The 22,029-nt window shown below is 34.2% G+C and overlaps 1 protein-coding gene across 1 annotated transcript in view; it reads left to right on the top strand.

The window, feature by feature from the left end:
* The window catches only part of L (zinc finger protein Lobe), a 138,746-nt gene that overhangs the window by 2,898 nt on the left and 113,819 nt on the right, over positions 1-22,029 (top strand). Inside the window, exons 2-3 of the mRNA XM_018544378.1 lie at positions 11,265-11,345; positions 11,747-11,809. Coding sequence (XP_018399880.1) covers positions 11,265-11,345; positions 11,747-11,809 — 144 coding nt within the window. The remainder of the gene's footprint in view (positions 1-11,264; positions 11,346-11,746; positions 11,810-22,029) is intronic.

The following is a 22,029-nucleotide window of genomic DNA, read 5'->3' as shown; positions in this document are numbered from 1 at the left end:
GAGAGAGAGAGAGAGAGAGAGAGAGAGAGAGAGAGAGAGAGAGAGAGAGAGAGACAAATAGATATGGATAGAAAAACGACAAGAGGAAGAGGAAACGCGTATTTTGGATGAAAGAGAGAAAAAGGGAGATATTAAAAGAGTTGATGAAACGCGGAGGATAAAAGGAAGACGGAGCATCTCACCGTAAAAGATAGAAAGAGAAAGCGTGAAAAGGAAAAGAGGGAAAGAGAGTATAGGACATCAGCAGACGTGAATGGCGGAAAGAGAGGAAATAGGTACGCGGGATAGATAGAGAGGAAAGTTAGAGAGAGAGAGAGAGAGAGAGAGAGAGAGAGAGGAGAGTCGGTAGTCAGCCAGGATGGAATTAGGTGGAAGCCCGCGGGAGACCGGCACTCGTCCCCAGGGAATTCCCGGCCTCTGTAATCACCAGTTCGCCTATCCTATCCAATTCTGGTCGCACTCCTCTCGTCCTCCTCGTCCTGCATCTCCTTTCGCGCGCGCATCTCTTGCTCTCTCCTCTAGCTTTCCAACCTCTCCCTCTCCCTTCTCACTCTATTCTGTACCGTGCTTCCTGCGATTTCTCTCTTCTCCTTTGAGCCTGCTGTTTCTTCGAGTTACTCTCCATTTGCGCTCCACGTGCAACAGTTCCTCATTCGTCTCATTTTTATTTTACAATTTCTCTCGTATACACTTTCTTCAGATCCTTATTGTTCATGCAAGAAATTGTTCTAATCGTATACAATAAATAGGAAAAGTAGAATGCGTAAGCTCCATTTTAAACAATTTCATATATTTAAAGTGGATCTTAGAAATTATAAACTCTTGATTCTATTCTAACTGTAAATTCGTCAAAATGCGATTTATGACCACGAAGATCTCACAGGCTAGCAATAACTATACGCAGCATCATATATATACGGTAGCGTGGCTCTTTTTCCACCAAAATTGCAATCGCGCCGCGGCACACTCGTATCATTTCTCGTTTGTTGGCAGAATTGACGATTGAGCGGAAACAAAAGTTTTCACATTGCTTGTTTCGAGCCGACTGCTACTCGGTAGCCTCATCCGGATTCCAATAGTGGACGTAAAAGGCACTCGACTGCCGAAATATTGGCGCTGATTGATGAGCAGCGTTTCGTAAATCATGATTTAGATAGGATGAAACAATAGTGTCTACTAATTTTTATTTTTAGCTGAATTAACTGAATTTTATATGAGACTTTTACATAATTATTTACTATAAAAAAATTTTTTAACTTGTACCGAAATTATACATAGATGCAATAAGTGAAAAAATATTGAGAGAAAATTTATATTTAAAAAATATTCTTAGAAAGAATCTTTTTAAAAAGTAAACTGTAATTCACACAATTTATTAACAAAGAAAGAATTTAACAGATTATATATTTGCTAAATTATTTTACCTAAAAAGATATAATTAAAATATTGTATATTATTTTAATAAAATAAGCAAAAATGAAAAATTGTATTATTTGGTCGCTCAAAAAGTCTCGAAAAGAGTATTTATATAGTAGAGAAATTTACTTTTAAGATCATAAATAACACAGTTACTTTCGCGAAGCTCTTTTACTTATATTGAGATAGAATATATTTAATGTTAATAGTAAAAACTATTGCCATATTATATATACTATTGATATTTATTTTCTATAAATAAAGCTTTTTTTTTTAATAAAAATCTTACTTAAAAAATACTTTTTACATTTATTATATATATTATATATACACAATGACATATCATAATTTATTTATGGCTTTTAATATTAAATATCTCAGCAACAAAGACGTTAATTCTTCGTGTCAACTACGTTCATCTCCTGAATCTATGACTAGATAGTGGCATGTAAAAGTTTCCGGTCAGTGACGGCGTGTACGACATAAATCGGTAACAAAAATATCCGACAAACACATTGCGTACACGTTCGCTAGTTTGTCGCGGTATATAAACCGTCTTTTATCAGATCAAGCCGACTGCCATCGCGTGGTCAGGATGTCACGAGCCAGTGGTTAGCCACGAAATAGCAAGCCGGACCGATAGTATTGCCAGTGATATAGGGTGTTGCTAATTAATGCACGATAATGAACCTGCGCGCGACCGAAGCCGTATTAATGGATTCCAATGTCCTCGTCATAACGTGGACAACCGGTAGGTAGCAGTTGAACGGAGGATAATTGCGTTAATGGGAATATATCGGCTTACATCGGCAGGCCTCGGGTTATTCCGACTTGCATTTCAAATTTATTTTTCAAAAATTGTAAAACGGACAGACTGATCGGTCAAATTTTTCTTTTATCATAAGATTCTTTTATCAAGTTTCAATAAATTTTTTTTTAGGATTTTTTTATTAATGCTGCGTATCGCACTAAATAAATGCAATATTAAGTTATTTTTGTCACTTATTATTGTTAGCCTGAAGAGAAGGAAAAAAGTGTGCATCGCACAGAAAAAATGGAGTATCACTCAAATATATGTACGTTTATGAAGTAAAATTTTTTTGTCGAGTCACACACTTGTGGACAGACACACTATTATTAGAGATATTATTAGAGAAATCTTAATTTGTCAATCCGCACAATGCGTTATCAGAGCTACGTTATATATATATATCATATGTAAATCCGTGTTGCACCGTGTACATATGCATTTCTAATAATAAGTATGAAGGAAGCGCCTAAATATACTCGATATATAAGCGCATTATAATTGGTGAGTAGGACGCAATGACCTGAATCATGTGCATTATGCCTCAGGAACGTGATTGTAATTTGTGCGTACTCGCATAAATGCATAATTATCGTCCCGGAATTAATTTACACGCGCAGAAATGATTAACGATTCGGACCTGGAGCGGCGCTTGCTTATCGATGATTATTATTTCCCTCTTTCCCTACGTTAAATATTAGAACTAAAACGCAATTCATTTCATTGACGACATGTAATTAAAGTGAAAATTGTGTATTAAATCCCATTTGAATCAGACTGCTAGATTGAAGCAGATTATAAATAAATAGTTTTTTTTTAAGATTACGTCAGAGGAGTAGTTAGTGTAATAACTAAATCTTCAATGTCACATTATATCGTTTTATCGCAACTGCAAGATGGCATGTACTTAATCCAAATGTGATTATAACTTTTATAAAAAAAAATACATATTATAACATTTTTTCTCAATTGTTATACATTAAAAAATTAAAAAATGTATCTTTATGTACCTTTAGTATAGTAAAAAAAAGTTTTATTAATTTAAAATGAAAGCTGTTAATGGAAGACCCTGTACTAATGATCATGTGATTATATTGTCATACTCATTGTGAAGTAATTTGCAGTCGTCTCCAAAATACAGCGCGAACTATACAAGATATCGTAGTATTTTATTACAACTTTGAGTGTATTCCGAACCGGGTTAGTTTAGCTTATTTTTTTTTCCTAGATGTTGACGGTTCCGTAATTAAACCGAAAAGTGTATGACCGTCCATCGGATTCGAAACACTTTTCGGTTTAGTTACGGAACTGCCAACATCTAGGAAAAAAAATAAGCTAAACTAACCCGGTTCGGAATACACCCTTTACCTATTTCATAACCGCCTTCTTTCCTTTATAACTAATTGATAACATTATAATTAATTGGTAATTGTTTTATATTGATATACTTATGGATGAGTAATAAGGTACGACACATTGTTACTGATATTGCATATCAGTAATATCTAATATTTGCTTATAAGTATCTTTATTTTCTTTGGTCGCAGTAGCGGACTATCAAAACAGACAGGAGGCGGCCCCACTACTGGTACAATGTAAATTTCCGGCTTAGCATTTTAAGCCATTTAATCGTAGCTCCTCTAAAACTTAAGCCGCTATTAGTTTTTGCAGTGACAGCACTAAGTCCTCACCGGCGGTCATAATCATTATAACGCGTCCGCTAACTCGGATTAAGTTATCGGCCTCTCGTTAAATTATTGTCTACGAAGAGCGCTTGGCTTCTACACGCGACTTCCAGTTATATTCGTTTCTTGTCTCTCTCCCTCTCATTACACCCCGATAAATAATGTTTTCGTCAGAAATATATATACACACACCTTCATTCACAATTATTCCAAAAAAAAATTTCGCATATTCTGTCCAACTTCGTTATCACTCCAGCCTTGAAATTATTTTAACGATAACAATAATCAAAGATACGCTTTAGAAAAAAAAGCAATACGTACCTTAGTAAGTCATTACGTACGTGTTAAATGGAGTAGTTCATTGGCAAAAGTCGTTATCTTCAGTTGAAACCTTATTTTGATAAGAGCGGAAGGACTTGTACGTATACATTTTTTCTTATTCGTATATCAGTAAGATCTTTTTCCTGATAAATTAAAAAATTTATTGTTTCAATTTAACATTTATAATAATAATCATCCAAACATAACAAACGTTAAACAAGGATGACGTGACATTATTGGGAGAACATCGGGTGGGATTCCAAACACGATTGATTCCTGGATAGTGTCTAATCGCAAAAAATAAACAAAACGTGAACGTAAAGTCACTAGATACTTATGGTGATATTAGACTCATATCAGATTCAATATTAGGTATATTTAAATAAACAACAAATGTATATTTGTTTGAATAATTTTAATCATGGACTTGTTGCTTCTTTTGTATTTTTGACAAGGCAATAGAATTTTTGTATTTATTTTTTATTGTTTGTAATTTCATTAATTCTTATATAATTTTCATTAGGATCAATTTATACTTATTATATCAACATATGACTATATCAATACCGAATACTTTATATCAGAAGAAGAATGTGTTTACTATTCACTTTAATTCTAATAATTTGTAACATTGAAAATGACCCGATCGGAGTAGAAACGTCTGTTAATTTGTAATTTTTAAAGATCTTATTAAAGCATTTTTTTAAATTTTAAATAATTGAAGTATTTTGTTGATAAATTTACTTGGCTCTTTGCCCTTCTTATATTTGTATTGTTTTATACATATAGAGCCTTTTCATTATTTATTTTATTATAATTGTTTTATTTCAACTTATTGCACCGTGTGTACTAGTTCAGACAGTGCAGGAACAAAAAACAGACCTATTGTTTTGAAACCAATTCGTCACATATATGCTGCATTCGCTTTTGGCGCTCACGCACCATAAGCTTTATCATTTTATCTTTATCGCTCAGAATATGCAGAAAGAAATTAAAATGAAGTTTACAGTGCCTACGTGAATACCTGAAATGAGCACCTGTAGACAACGAAAGAATTTCGGTGGTGCTGGTCATAATAATGTGAAAATTTGGGATATATTGATTAATAAGCATGTTATTTCATTTGTATAGTGTATGTTATGCCATTTTTTGTTCTAAAGTCTGACTAAATGGATGCTGATAAATCAACCATTACAATTTTGGAAGAACTGCTAAACTCATTATTATAATTATTAATTACTAGTAGTGTTATCAGCGCAAACAAAACTAATGCATTTATCAATAGAATAATTATATAATAGAATAATAATTATTATGTAGTAGATAATAATTATTATTACTCGAAGAGAAAAGCAAGATATTGTAAAAAATATTTTTGATTTTGATAAAAACAAAATGAACTGAAGCATATTAAGCAAAAATACAGTGGCATAAGAATGTTAGTAGTATAAATTGGACTAATTAAGTTATGGGATAAATATGTGTCAAACACGTCTGTTTAAGCTAAAATAATCCGATTTCGATCATTTTTACAATAAAATATTTCTATTAATTTAAAATGAAATTCTCAAATTCAACCTTATAGAGACTTTACGATCGAAATATCGATGATGTCTTTTAAAGACCCTGGTTTCCGGCGGAAAATTAAAAATACATGAAGATTTGGAAGAGCGAGTAATGCAATAATCGCGACAAGATTAGATCGTCCGTACGGAATTAGAAGACGGGAGATGAAGTTGAACTTCAAAACGATCGTCCACGTGTGCGTGCTTCTTAATAGCGGGCGGTATGCGGAAGGCTGCGTACTCCGAAGGAAGGAGAATGCACGTTACAAAAGACATACTCGAGGACGCATTCCCGCGACGACGCGACGCGGCGGTATTCCTTTGAGAAGCGGCCACCCGTTGACAAGTCCGCAAACTTGGCATTGCTTTTGTAGCGATACACGTCGCGCAACGGCAACGTCGATTTAAGAGATTCTCTTTTGAGCCTCCTATTCCGGAGAGGCTGTTCGCTTCGAACTTGCTCAGTAAACAACCGAGATACGCTCGCGAATCAACTGAAAGTATAATCGTGAATTCATATCCAAAGATCATCACATATTCGACGTTCAGAAATTAATTACATGGAGAAAATGGAATTATTTTTATTATTAGAGTGTGCGGCGTAGTTGAGAACGATCGCGATATTCTCTCTTTATTTCCCTCGAAACCTCGAAAATTACATTACTTTGAAGCCAGGCTGACAAACGCGCGCAGAATCGGCGTGACAGGTACCAAAGGTCCTCCGCAATATTCCCGAGTCCTTCAGGAGGCAGGTGCCTCGCTGACGGCGCCGGAGGGGGCTCGACGGCGCCGTCGCCGGCGGATGCTCAGATCCCTCGGGAGTCTGAGTCCGCGTCAGAGCTACCCTGGGTACGCGGTCCCTCGAGATCTCCCTCGACTTCCCTCTCCACCTCTTGACTACCCATCGCAGCAGCGGCGGCGGCTCTTCCCAATGGCGGTGGCTGTCTGCCTGCCTGCCTCCTGCTTGCCTGCCTGTCACGGACTCCAAGACGTACGGCGGCTGCAACGCGGATAGAGATATCACGCGCGCCTCCCGCATATAACCCGCACAGGGCGCTCCTTTATTCGCGTCGTATCGATTAATGACTCGCGGACCCTTGCCGACTTCTGCAAGGATCGACGCGCCTCGCGGGACGCAGCCCGATGCAACCGAAAGGATTTACCGGTGAGGTCAACTCGCAGAATTGACACGGAACGAGAGAGATATTGTCGTAAAATTATTACATTGCGTTCTACTTCTACCCGTTTCAGGATATCGTTTGTCGGATCGTGAAAAGATCGAGAGTTTCTTGTGTCTTTGAAAATTTTGTATTTTTAACATATTCAAATATTAATTTAACATAAATGATTATGTTCTTTATGTTAAATTGATATCTGAAGATATACAATATAGTATTATTTATAAATGAAAAATAATATATTTTAAAACGTAAATACTAAGATGAATTAATAAGATACGTGTTAATGTTAATTTTACTAAAAACGTATGTACTTCCACAATTTGCTTACGAGTTGTGTCAGTTTTACGTTTTTTTGTGTAAATTCTTTTTACATAATATTTGTATTATTTTCTAACATAATCTTGTTAAAGTAACACAAAAATTTAAGGACCATTTAGAATAACTAAAATGTGTTAAATTTAATATAAATTTTTCATCTATAAAATAGAAACAGGTTAAACGTAAAATCCAGATACATTTTATTGTACATATAATTATATTTAATAAAATATATTGGTATTTTATTAAATATTTTATTATTTGTATTTTATTATTCGAGATATTTCACTTTTGCATTCAGATTAAATACATACAAATTCGTACAATGGCTTCAATACGCACCAATATGCATTAGAGCGAATTCGCTTTTAGTTTACAATTACTGATATGTTAAAGTTTCGTAATTTTATCTTTTAAATGAAGCATTTACGTTATCTGCTAATTTTCCGGAACGTTAAGTTTGCACACATGAAGTTCTTTTCTTTTAAAACAATATATTTTTCAAGCTATAAATAAACAATTATAAAATAACTAAATAAATACAGTATCTAAATTATGTGAATACGGTCTACTCACGTTCTTGTTAACAATTTATACGAATTTTTTAACATATTTGAGTTTTAACTTAATATAATATGTGATTTTGTGATTTAAAAATAGTATGTTAACTTAATATTCAACATTTCTTAGTGTCAAAATGAGACAATTTATAAGCAAGTGAACAAATAACATAAAATGTTTTAAAATGTAAATTCTAAAATGAATGTGTGTGAATAAAATATTAGTTAATTTAACATAAAAGTTAATTATCACTGAAAAAAATGCTTCTGATGCATGAATGCTATTGAAAAAAAGTAACACAGTTTGTTGTTTACTTGGTTGTATTTATTCTTTTACGTGCGTTAAATTAATCAAAAATTTGCATGAATCAAATTAATAGTTTTTATATATCGTGAATTATTTCAGACATACAATTTATATAAACTCGACATTTTTTTTCAACAATGCGCTAAAAATTCGTATCGACAAAGCCGGAGGCAGTGAAATCGCCAACTCTAGAAATTTCTAGAAATCAAGATAAAACGTTATTATTTGGAAGATGCGATATACTTCCACCGCGGGAGGCATTATCGAGAAGACGGGTGCATCGTGACTCGAATGATCCTCCTAGAAGGGGTTAAGCCGCAATATGCAGTTATCTTGCCCGGCGTGCATGCCGAAGCCATAATAACACATCCGTTTAACGTTAGCCACGGAGCTCGGGCTGAGATTGCAACCTGTATTTTCGTGAGTTTACCTCCCTCTTCTCCCTCCACGCGACCACCTTCGTCGACCTTCTCCCGGACCATCTTGAGAATAGCGTCGTCTAGGCCAGGCTGTATTACATTGGATTGTTGCGAAACGACGTACGCGCGTTATATAGGAATAGCGTACGTGCGGAAAGGGTGCTGTCGAGCCGATACAACCGATCCTACCCTCCACCTTTACGATTATTATCATAAAGGTACACCTGTCTCATCATCAAAAATTGTTTATGATATGTTATGGTAAATTGAATACGTCGACATGAATGACATCATTCTTTCAGAAATAATTTGAGCAGCATCGCTAAATATTGATCTATTCTACTTTATAAAAACGCGAGAAGAAACAATTATATTTAGCAAAATATTTTTGCGATTATATATATACAGAATTTCACATCTAAAAAGAAACGAACGATAATCTATGAACACGAATCTTGCTTCGATCTTGAGACAATTAACAAATCAACCGAAACTCGCCGAAAGTCCTTGTTTATACGATGATGGATGAACCATTAACTGCTGTAGTATCGTACCGGTAACGCGAACCGCGTTTTGGCGCGAGACACGCCTGACAGCTGACAGGGTTCGTAGGGCGCCGAGATGCACGATCGAAGGACGCCAGTACCTTCGCGTCGTGTCTTCTAGAATATTTAAGCCCTACCGTCCCGTCTGTAGATTTGACGTTCCTTGTCTGACATTTAACCGCCCAGGTAAAGCAACATTTAAATCGCGATTAGAAAAGTAACTTGTGCATGTATTTTTTTTCATTAGTCATTCCTTTGATTCTCTCTCTCTCTCTCTCTCTCTCTCTCTCTCTCTCTCTCTCTCTCTCATTTTTATTTTTATTTCTATATTTTATTTTTCTCTGCTCATTTATTATATTATTATTGCGTAATGTTATCAAAATTTCTATTCTTTTTATCTCATACTTATTATTGTGATTTGAATCCCTGCACATGTGTACACGCGTGGTACTATAAAATGTTGTATTAAATAATATTCTTTTTTTATTTTCATTTCTCTCTCTCTACATACATACATATACAATTTAATAGAATAAATACAGAAATAAAGTTATTTTAAAATTTCAACTCCTCCCCTATCGTGAGAGTAACTGTAACTGAAAAAAAAAAAACCGTTAAAAACTGTAATTTGAACAGTTTCAGTTTCCTTTACTAATAAATCAAAATTGAAACCAAAACACTTATTCTATGTTTTATAATATAAAACTATAACCGGAATCGAATTGAAAAAACATTTCGGTTCCTAGTTGTAGCATACACATGAAAAATTGTATTAATAAAGCTACTTTTATTTAATTTATTATCAATAATTAATACGTTGAGAATGGCGAATAAGAGTCAATCTAAATCTGATAATATATTCTAATATTCTATATTGCGAAGAATATCACGTAATGTTTGGCGTTTTGTCCCGGCTTCCACTACTGGACTCATCAGTAAGGTATTGTAGTGGAAGCCTACCTTAGACGCCGGTGTAAGTTATTAAATCGAGATTCTATATAAAATATATTAATTTATTATTACTTCGATAACATTGGACAACAAATTTTTATTAACGTATTTTTTGCAATAAATAATAGATTTCTTGTTTCTTATCAGGCTTCTTAAGTTTGAGAAAAAGCTTTCTAAAAATTCTTCAATTTTTAAAAACTTTATTTTGAACTTCTTTTACATAATATATATTACGTAATAATATAAATTTGTAATAATAATAGAATGTATAGTGAATCACTAAAAGTATATGTATATTACAGACTATTATTTCTAAAACTAATTGTAAGTGAAGTATGAATTTTTTTTATTTTTGATATCAAAGGTATGGTTGATGGAACTTTTTTAATGTTATCTATTTTTTTTTAAATACATAAGAATTACCATTCAGGTGTTCAAAGACAGAAGATTTATCTTACAAACCAGTATAATATAATTTAATTACATTGCAATTATTTTACAGAACAATTGATAAATATCTTTATTAATCTTTACAAGCGCGCAGTTTTCCGCGTAATTCGCATTCGAGCAAATTACTCAGCAATTAACAGGAAATATTCGCACGGCTTGTTAGTTTAATCAAACGTTAACAGTGATAAATGCTGTCATTCGGATGAAAGCTCGATAGCGCGACGGAACGGACGGTTTTAACGCCTTCGGAAACTCGCAATTGAAACTCAATCATCGGAGTGGCAAGTTACGGCGTAAACACGCCGTTCTCTACGACAATAAAAAAGCAAATTACCGAGAGGAGAGACTGTAGGTCGGAGACCATGCAAAATAACAAACGACCTGTTGGCCGTCCGGACGAGAGTGTAATTTTTAAGTTTAATTCTGCGGTCCCACGTGACAAAACGGTGGTGATGCCATCGCCCTGCGCCACCGACCCGATATATTTTACAGCGAAAAACAACGATCCGTTATTTCGTTTCCGATGATACACAACGAATGATTTTCACGAATAGATAGCTTTGTTTACAAGAGTTTAAAAACGATTATTATATACGGTATAGCGACAGATTCGATTTCTGCGGCGAGATTTAAAGCAGAAATCTTTGCATTATGTACTTCACGGCAGCTGCGGATTTCGCTCTTTACCGGTGATATGCAAATGTAATAGAATTAACGGTGGCTTCTCCCTCTGTGTAGGGGACGAAGAGTGGGACGACGATAACGAGCAGAATGTCCTGGAGGCGGCCGAACAGGATAACGAAACGACGACGATTAAGCGTGAGTGTTATTTGTTAGACTGCCAGCTCTCATGGACTTTTCTTTAGCATTTACGTACAACAGGTGGCAACGTTTGCACAAGTGAATCATACAGGACAAATAGAACGCATTTTCACTTATTTTAACATACTTTATATAATAAAAATTGGGAAACTTTTGTAATATAGAAATTTCGGCCTATACATTAAATTGTTTACGATGGATTACATATAATTTATTTACTTTTCACTCGACGAATAAATATTTACAACATATAAACATTGATATTAAATGAAACAATTTTATTTGTTATTGTAAATATATGTATAATAATATATTAATTATAATATTTTATGTAAATTTAGTAAATTAAAATCAATTTCTTTGAATAAAAAATAATTTTATGGTCCTATATATTTCAGAGGATGATGAGGAAGAGGAGGAAGAAGAGGAACTACAACGAGCATTTAGCTGTCAGTCAGAAGGTAAGACATATTTAGAACAATATACAGATAATGAAACGTCACTGATTCTTGTCGTTTGAATCGTAATATCTGTTGCGAGCATGATTTTTTGAGAATCTGCATTTATAAATTCATATCTCATTCAATAAAAATGACAAATCGGAATTTTTCAAATTTTGCTATTATTTATTATGTGCGGATTATGTTCTAAATACATTGACCTTTAATCAGTAAAAATAATTCAAGTTGAATTGAAATACAGTAATACACTATTGAAAAATTTGTATTAAATTTAACACACATTCACATGTTCCAAACAGTCCACTCAAGTTTATGTTAATTTAACAAAAGATAAATATGTTGGAAGGTAACACAAATATTATTTAAGAAAATTAACAGAAATAGTTAATATTGACAGTCAACTACAGACAAACAATGGGAGTATATTTTTTTAATTAAAATTAACATTTTTGATATATTAAATTAACACACACTTATCTATTCATCTTAGAATTTACTCAAAACATATTATTTTTGTTATTCATTTATGTTTACTCATAAATTATGTTATTTTAACACTAAAAAATGTTGAATATCAATTTAATACAAAATCTTTAAATAATATAATCGTATTATATTAAATTAATACTTAAATATGTTAAAAAATTTAACGAATGTCAACATATATATATATATATATATATATATATATATAAATACGAAATTCTTTTTACTACGTACGTTCCAAAAAATTTAACAAAAAAAAATGATACAAATGAAAATAAGGATAGTTTTTAAGAATAATTTAAGAAATTAATATCTGTATTTTAAACTTCTAGATAACTTGTGAAACAAACAATTAATAACTTTAAATTATCTTATGTTTAATACCGCCATAATAAATAATTAATTTTGAGATATGTTTTTTCCTCTCTTTTAAATAATTTTATATTTTTTACTAGTGTAATTTTTCCTGCAAGAATATGATGAACATCTTTTCGCGTAACACACGTACGATCTTTCTCCATCGAAACTTGCAGTAAAATCGATTGCTTTGCGCAATGAGAACTGTCCCGTATACACACAAAACCGGCCTCCTTTGCGTAACAATGCGAAGAAATTGCAAGAGAAAGAGAAAGAGGGGGAGAAAGCCGCTCGGTGCATTCTGATGCATTACTCGAATTGCCCTACGGGCACGCAACAATGCGTCGCGATGTATTGTCATTGTTGTTCGAAGGTGTTCAAGAAGCGCGATCCCGCCATAAATCCCATGAATATGGGATTCCTTGGTCCCTTGGGGGACGCGCAGCACGTAGCTATCCCAAGCACGAATGCATGTGCATCGAACAATGCCGACATCGCGCATTTTTCGCCTCTTTCCCGCGCGCGCGGATGATGAGGCGTGCGTCGGCTTTTTGTCGACCGAATGACAGGATTTTTAACTCCTCGTTCGTCACGCGGTTGTAAGCGAATGTATGCATGTTCGATTATTTTATCGTGAAGCGTCTCATCGGCACTCGAAGGCAATGAAAAACGTACATTTTGCAAAAATATATTTTTCGTTCTTTTAACAATTGTTACGAATGTCCTCTTTCGACAGAGTCAAATGTTAGATGATTATTATTCTATATTAATTCGCTCCGCGACGCTTTCTTTCACTTTTGATTTGCCCTTCTTACAAGGAACATTACCCAAGTGTGACACGCCGATTTGGCTGCAAGTTGGCACATTTTTAGAACTCGGAAAAATAATCGATACGTATTTTTTTTTATCGGCAAAGAAGAAGGTTTAAGGGTTGAAACTACCTCCTGTATTGCTCAAAAACCCCTAAAATGCATAATAATATGCACGCACATATTAAGTAAAACTTTTGAGCAATACAGGGGATAGTTTCAACCCTTAAACCTTCTTCTTTGCCGATAAAAAAAAATACGTATCGATTATTTTTCCGAGTTCTAAAAATGTGCCAACTTGCAGCCAAATCAGCGTGTCACACTTGGGTAGTGCTCCTTGTTAGTGCGATCAATTCTAAGAAACATAATTATAGGGAAAAGTCCGCATAACTAAAATTTATTTTACTGCGATTGTTTAATTTTCTACCGTAAATAAATTCTTTCTATTTTCACCCGCGAGATAGTCAACGAAACGGCCAACCAGATTAACCGGATAGCGTCTCTCTCGCGACGTCTACTTTTCGTTTTCTTCCGCAGTCTCCCGACAGTTTCTATCCGAACTATTTTTGCACTAAGTAAAATTTCCGCGTCCCCTGTGTGCGCGCGGCGTGTGCCCTACGGTACCGCCCTTGTTACGTAACTAGCGAAACTGTCTCGAAAGATTCGTACCTTTCCCAAGTATCCAGCAGTTTTCCTCCCCAAGGAGGCCAGGAAGATCAAACCTTTATCCGCTCCCCCGTACGTACGGCACGATTATTATTTCAGGTTACCTTTCGCAAAGTGTACTTGCGCGCGCGCTTTATACTCGGAGGTAAAACCGGCTTGGAGGAGCTCGCGGAGAACGAGGTTGCCTCCCGCAGGAGGCGGCCCGCACTCCCACGGGAGATGCCTCGTCCGTCTGCTTACCTGAAAACATCGGGCTTCCTTCGGCTTCTTTAATGCTCCATGTACCCACGCCGCTCATTAAACCATTGGGACATCGTTATTTTCCCTCTTTTTTCCCTTGTTTTTCAACCCAGCGAACACACTAATGCCTTCGTTTCGCAACGATCAGTGAACGTTTTCAAGTTAGCTTTTAACTTGTTTCTTTAAACCTTCCACATTTAATCTCTTTAAACATTTTTTTAATGTACCTTCTTGAAGGATCTATATTTCTCCGAGCTTTTGTCCTTGAATATGTAATATCCTTGAATATTCTATAGAAAGATAAATCTCACTGTGTTTGATGATAAAATCTCTATTTGGGAGAAATTTGAAATCCTTTGCGCATAATTATATTATTTTAGTACGACAGAATTGTAAAAGCACTTTAAAAACTAAATACCACAGTTGGAAAAGTTACTTTATAAAACGATAATTAATTATTATTACCGTTTTTTTTTCTGAAAAGTATCTCATTACCGCTCTCGTCACTGATTTAAACAAATAACTCCTTACCGTTATTAAAACAAACTAATGAGTCGTTATAATTTTTATTACTTTTTCGCCACATTTTGATGATCTTTTTTTACATTTTCTTTAGAATTGCTTAAGTCGTTAATTAAGGTTGAGATAATAACTTTATAAAAGTAATTTGTTACTGTTATCGTTACTCAAAAATTAACGAATCATTCTAAGCATCGTTAGGTTTTCGTCGCATTTTAATCCTTTATCTTAGAATTGTTTATGTCACTAATTAAAGTGACTTTATAAAAGTAATTTGTTACTATATTCGTTGTTGTTTTAAAAAAAATAGCTTATTACCGTTGTTGTTATTATTATTTAGAAATTAATGAATCGTTACAATTTTCATTACTTTTTCACCGCATTTTGTGATAATCTTATTTTAATATTTTTTTAGAATTGTGGCTCTATTGCTAATTGACGATAACCAAAAAAGAACTGCGTTACTGAAAAAAATAATCGTACGACATTATAATTAATAGTGTTATAAATAATGCGTTACTTCCCAACTTCTTTGCTAAATACATAATGAGAATACAGGTCAAAGTAACTACTAAGATATTAGAACAGGAGTTATGTTTCACTTTCGAATCCTCGAAGTTTGTCGCGTTCAACTTGGCGGAACATAATTGGCGTGACATACACTTTCATATCTGCTTTTTCATTAAACTGTTATGTTTCAAGTTAAGCCTTTTAATAACATTTGAAGAATAACATGCATTTAATTACAGAATATTAAATTCTACGAAGTAATGAGGCTCAAAAATTAAAAAATTATAAATTCTTTTATTCATAATGCAGCATTTATTCTTGATTTTAGTTTATCATTTATTCTTGATTTTATAGTTTATCATTTTCTAGACGTGTATTAATATTAGAAGTAGCAAACTATTATTATTGACTCCGTTTCTATTTTTTAGATTAATAACAAATATAAATAAAATAAAAACTAATAGGAAATGGCTCAACAATTGTGCTATTATTTCATAAATTATGTTTTAATTACTATAATATTCTTTCAATAAAACGTTTCGACTAATCTTTTAGCCATCATTCAGTATCGAATTAAAAATAAAACGTTATAGGCACGTGTTTCTTATCTAAAAACTCAATATCAGAGTACAAAGATTTAAATCTTCTTTAGGTTTAAACCTTCTTTAGATTTAATTCTTCTGTCGTTTGATATGTATCATTTCCCACATAAATCTTTTTTATACTTGTATTCAGAATCTCAAATTATAATATATCAAATTCGTGATTATAATCCAACTTATAGTTCGTTATTACTGAATGAACAGACGTATGTCTGTGGCTATGATTTATATCTTCAGTCTAGTTTTCAACTGTCTGCAAGATTGCCCTACATAGATTGCATCCTTATACGATATCTTATTAGGTGGTTGAATTAATTCTCGCTGTTGATCGAGAGAGGTCAGTATTTGTTTCGAACATGGCCGAAAGTGACTGCTTATGTATATGAAAGTACTATCAATAGACTTTAATAATCAGTATATTTTATCGGCTGCAAAGAACACAATTTTTTATCGCATTAAAAATGTCGGGTTTCGTACCAAAAAAAGGGCATTTGCGGAAAACGTTACTTTTCTATTTTAACCTCAAGAAATCTGCTACTGAAAGTTATCGTTTGCTAGTGAAGGCTTATGGGGAGCATGCTCTATCTGAAACAACTTACAGAGATTAGTTTAGAAGATTTAAAAACAACGATTTTGACGTGAATGACAAAGGGCGCCCTGGTCAACCAAAAAAATTTGAAGATGGAGAATTTGACCCATTACTTCAAGAAAATTCATGTCAGACACTTAAAGAGTTGTCGGACATTAAATGTCGATGTGTCAACCCTTAGCAAACGTTTAAAAGCAATGGGAATGATCCAGAAGTTAAGAAATTGGGTCCCACATGAATTGAGAGAAAGAGACATTGCGAAACGTTCAACCATTTGTGAATTGCTGCTCCAAAGACGAAAACGGAAGTCGTTTTTGCATTGTGACTGGCGATGAAAAATGGATTCATTACGACAATCCTAAACGCAAGAAATCATGGATACGTCCCGACGAACCAACATCAACACCAAAACAGAATATTCATGGAAAGAAGATCATGCTGTGCATTTGACGGAATCAAGTCGGTGTCGTGTACTATGAGCTGCTGCAATCGAGTCAAACCATCAATGGTGAATGCTATCGACCTCAATTATTCAATTTGAATCGAGTACCAAAGAAAAACTCCCGCAATACGCCAAAAGACATGATAAAGTTATTCTTCTTCATGACAACGTCAGACCACATGTTGCACAACCAGTGAAGGAAATTTTGGAGGCACTTGGATGAGATGTCTTACTTCACCCGCCCTATTTATCAGATATTGCTCCATCAGATTACCATTTGTTTCGGTCGATGTTGCATGGTCTTTCTGAGCAGCACTCAGTTATTTCGAAGATATTAAAAAATGGCTCGTAATGACTGGATCGCCTCGAAAAAACCTGAATTTTTTTACCGCGGAATCCATAATGTTTTTTATCATCTGAGGATGATCCAAATCAGGAACATGTAATGTCTTGACATATATAATTTTTTTTACATAATTTCTTATACTTTTTGGCGTTTGTTAATATGTTAATTTAACTTAATAATATTTTATATCTTGACTTTAAATTTATATAAAAATTTATTACTGACTCTTTTACTTGTCCTTGTTCTTATCAATTTATTTTTGAAAGACAAGAGTCCTTTACTATTTATTATTTTGATAATATTATATATTTTATATAACAGAAAAAATAGAATTTTGAAATTTATTAACTATTTTCAGTAGTTAAAAACTTCTTTATTAATGAAATATTTGATTATTTTTTACTTTTATATAGCAATTCATTTATTTGGTTCTTTTAATGCGTAAAGACTTGAGACTTCTAGTTAATAATCCAATAAGCGATTTAGGCAAACCGCGAGACGCAATAACGCATTTACTACTATAATTTATTTAAGGCAAGGTGATAATTGATGCGCGGCACATACACCCCGCTATGGCAAGAATTTCTGACGCTTATGACATGCTATCTAACCATGCGATTATTCCGCCGAGACATGCGTTAGAGATGCACAAACGCATCGATTCCTTCGAAATATCAGCTCACAATCGCAAATAATATATCAACAAAATTACAAGAAATTATATTAAACATGAAAATATTTGAAAATATATAAACTGAGAGAAAAAAATGTTGTTAACTTGACTAAATGCGTTTAGTTTTCGTAGTATAATAATTATTTAATTCAAATATTTTCTATATTTTGGTTAAATATACGTGCGTCAACAAAATCTTGTAATTTGTATTATATTATCTGTTTAAATTAACAAATACTTGTTTAACGGTCCGCAATCGCTGCATTTCGTTGAATTTATTATACTCTTTCAATTATATATATATATATTTTTTAATGTATAATTAAAAAAGAAAATCAGTAAAGATTTTTTTTACTCAGCAATTTGTTTTTCACAATGTATAAGGCAGGACCTTTCTTTACCTTACATTTTTTGACATGTAAACATTTATTATACATATTAAGTTTGAACTTTCCAAACAATGTAATGTATTACATTACCATACTGAGAAAAAAATGTATACTAAATTTAAGTAAATAATTGTTTGAATAATACTAATGTGTAACATTTATTTACAAAAATATTTGCTAAGTAAAAAGTAATATATAATAATTAACTCAATTAATTTTTGTACCAAATAAATACATGTTTACATTTAATAAACATTAAACTGGCACTATTCAAACATATATTTATTTATCTGAATAAATGTTGTACTTATAGTAAGTTATCCTATTTAGTTGTACATCTCTTTGATGAGAATGGATGATGTCAAAGCGTTACTTTGGAAGCGTATCATTGGATGATATAATGGGATTTTGGTATGGGATCACCTTTGCCACCTGCGCCATTCTATTGTCTTTTCGGAAGGAACTGCCTCATATAACAATTCTCTTTTTTCATCTTATTGAGGATCATATCGAATCCCCTCAGTAATATTTTAAATCAAGATATGTCAAATTAGCATCTCTTGATATTCTTTTTCTCTTTGAAGTCCAACTGAGATAAAAAATTGTGAAAGTAATTATTTCTACAAAACGCATTTTTTAGATGTACGTAATTGTTCGAGAAAAATATAAAAACCCTTACATTATACGACGAATAGAACGTAAATGCACGTTTTGCAAATCGGGAAATAATACACACTCGCTTCTGAAGGTATAAATACAAACATCATGTCTTGACTCACGCGGGATTGTTAATGACTTCACAACGAGTTTCCGCTAACACGACGAAGACAAATGTTTAAACGTCCGCGTCCTCGTGTCTGTATATTATTATCATCATCATCATCCGGAGAATATCACAGGGCTTGTTTTCTCCGTAAAGGTACGATGAAATACAAAGATAAGAACGGTAGAGGAAAAGAAAGAACGCGAAAAAATGTGGACTAACACCTTATTGCAATCGCCTTATTGTAACTAACCGAGAAAAAGACTGTAGGAAAGACCAAAAACAAAGAGGAAGAGAAAGAGAAAGAAAGAAATTGACCTTTGAAAAGCTAAAGTCACCCCCACCGAGACTTGATTATTCAACCGGTTGAATTATCTGCTTGATTTTCTATTTCTGCGTTTTTTTTTCTTCTTGTTATTACAAATGCAGAAGTAATCATCAATACTTTTATTGTTAGCGCTGTGATTATTTTTATATTCAATCTCGACTTGCTTTCTATGAATTTCAAAATAGATACCTAAGATATAGAAATATGTCTTGTGATCTATTTTGAAGTCAATTTTGATATTCGAAAAAAATACAATTTTGCTAAAGTATTTAAAAATTTAGTTACACGACTTTCAAAATGCATTTTGAATGAAAAAAATTTCATTCAAGACTCATATTTTTAAATTACTTTACGACGTACTGAAAAAAATCTTAACATTCAAAGTGCATTATATCCTTTAACTAGAGAGACAAACAAATATTGATTTAATATTTTTAGCAATCGTTTAGCAATTTTATTAACATTTCACATCTTACTGATTGGCAGATTGTTATTTTCTATAGGGCGCGCAGTTTTCTTGTGGCCTTCCTTCTCATTTTCTGAAAATTATAAATTTTGAACAAAATATATTTTAGAAGCTTGCTCCTCATATATCTACAGATGCATATTTTAAAATAATTTTGTTTATTTATCGAAATAATTATGTAGAATACTCAAACTAATCGTTAAAATAATAAAACTCTTTGCATTATTATTAACTTGAGCGTACATACCAAATTATTTTGATAATCCAAGAAAATTATTTTTGGATTTGCAATTTTTCTTTCTGTGAGTCTAGATTCGAAGTTCTTTCTCCTAAACTATAATTTATTTATCAAAATAGGTATCAAAGTGAAATTTTTCTCCTAAAACTTAACGCAACTTCTAACTTATGTTTGACTAATGATCGACTTGCGTATGGATCTCTTATCTAGAAAATGTTTCCCTCTCTTCCTGCACTGACGAATCACCGGCGAGAAGTAATGCGAGCTAAACTGCACGGTGCGCAAAACTTTGGCGGGGTACCCACCGTGGAAATTGCCGGACGGATAAGCGAAAAGTTGCCGAGCCGCTCTTGTGACAGATTGAAATCTCTGACATTAAGAAAATGGGGGATCTCGAATTCCGATGGGAAAAGCCGGTAACTCCTCAGGCCCGATAGTGGGTGATGGTGGCCGGGGGTTGGTGCGGCGGTGGTCGACGAGGAAGATTGTAACATCACTCGAAATATCCGTCTCTCTCGTGAATTGTTTCGCGGGATATTGTAATAATTGCTGTGACAGATTCGAATAACTAGAAAGAATACGGAGAGAAATAAACGTTTTCTTCCTTTTTGTAATCTCGTTTGTAATTGAAACAAAAAAACATCTGAATTATTATCCCAGAAAGTATCATTATTATAATTATGTATACATAATTTTAATTGCATAAGCGAGAGGAAATGAGAGGAAAGACGAGAGTCTATTTTAAGAAGCATGCAGAGATGTACTCTTGATCGAGGAAAGATGAAATATAGCATATAAAAAGAAGACGCGGACAGTTAAAATAAAATGATTTGATGCATTTCGTATCCCTGGGAGTTTCTGATTTATAATAACAAGGTACACAATGTAAAATAATCAACGTAAAATAATCGCATCGAGCGGTCTTGATCTTGACTCCCCTCTGGGAAGCTGGAAAGTCCTGTAGAGCTGGTCGGTACAGCTGCGACCAAGCGGGGCGGCTGCGGAGGAGGTAAAGAGGGCGGCCGACGAGGGGCAGGAGGGAGCTCGGGAGGGTACGCTCCAGGGGCGCGGCGGGGGATTAGGGGAGAAGAGGGTATATTATGGGGAATGCCAGGGGAATCCCGAGGGACCCTAAGAGCAGCCCTGTGCGCATGCGTCGAGCTGATTAGTTCTCCCCTACCTTCCTCTCTACTCTCCGCTGCCATCCTCTCCCTCTTTCGCGTTCCCGAGTGCTGGCAGCACCAGAGGAGAGCACGAAGTCCCTCAGGACCTGGCCCCGCTGCCTCTTCGCGCCCACCTACCTATCCTCTTCTCTTCATCGCTGCGTCTCCTCCCTCTACCTCACTTTTCCTCCTTTACTTACCCTCTCGCGATTTCTCCCTCTCCCTCCGTTGTATCTCCCAGTTCCTTCTCTCTTCCCGTGGTACCTTTGCCTTTTTACGTTGTTGCGTCTTATATTCCCGATACCGGCACCTTCTAATAAAACTCTCTCTTCCCCCTTTCCCCGTATCTATCTTCATCTCTGTCCCGTCCGTCTCTATCCTTTCCCTCGCTTCAGCCCCTTCCTCTCTGGCACGTTTCTTCTTCTTCTTCTTCTCTTCATTGGACTTTTCACGTTTTACGTCTTACGTCTTATATTCCCGATATAGTACCCACTAATAAAGCTGTATTTCGCAAGCCCCTGTGGATTCCCCGAAACATTTTGGGAAATCGCGTTTCTATCGCGCGGTCACATAAGGTCGCAATTGCACGTTCAGTCGGGTCAACGATGAGTAATTCACGAGGCGCGAATTAACA

The sequence above is a fragment of the Cyphomyrmex costatus genome, unplaced genomic scaffold, assembly GCF_001594065.2.
Source record: "Cyphomyrmex costatus isolate MS0001 unplaced genomic scaffold, Ccosl1.0 scaffold115, whole genome shotgun sequence".
NCBI classification, from domain to species: Eukaryota; Metazoa; Arthropoda; class Insecta; order Hymenoptera; family Formicidae; genus Cyphomyrmex; species Cyphomyrmex costatus.
This window is presented reverse-complemented; position numbering and strand designations above follow the sequence as displayed.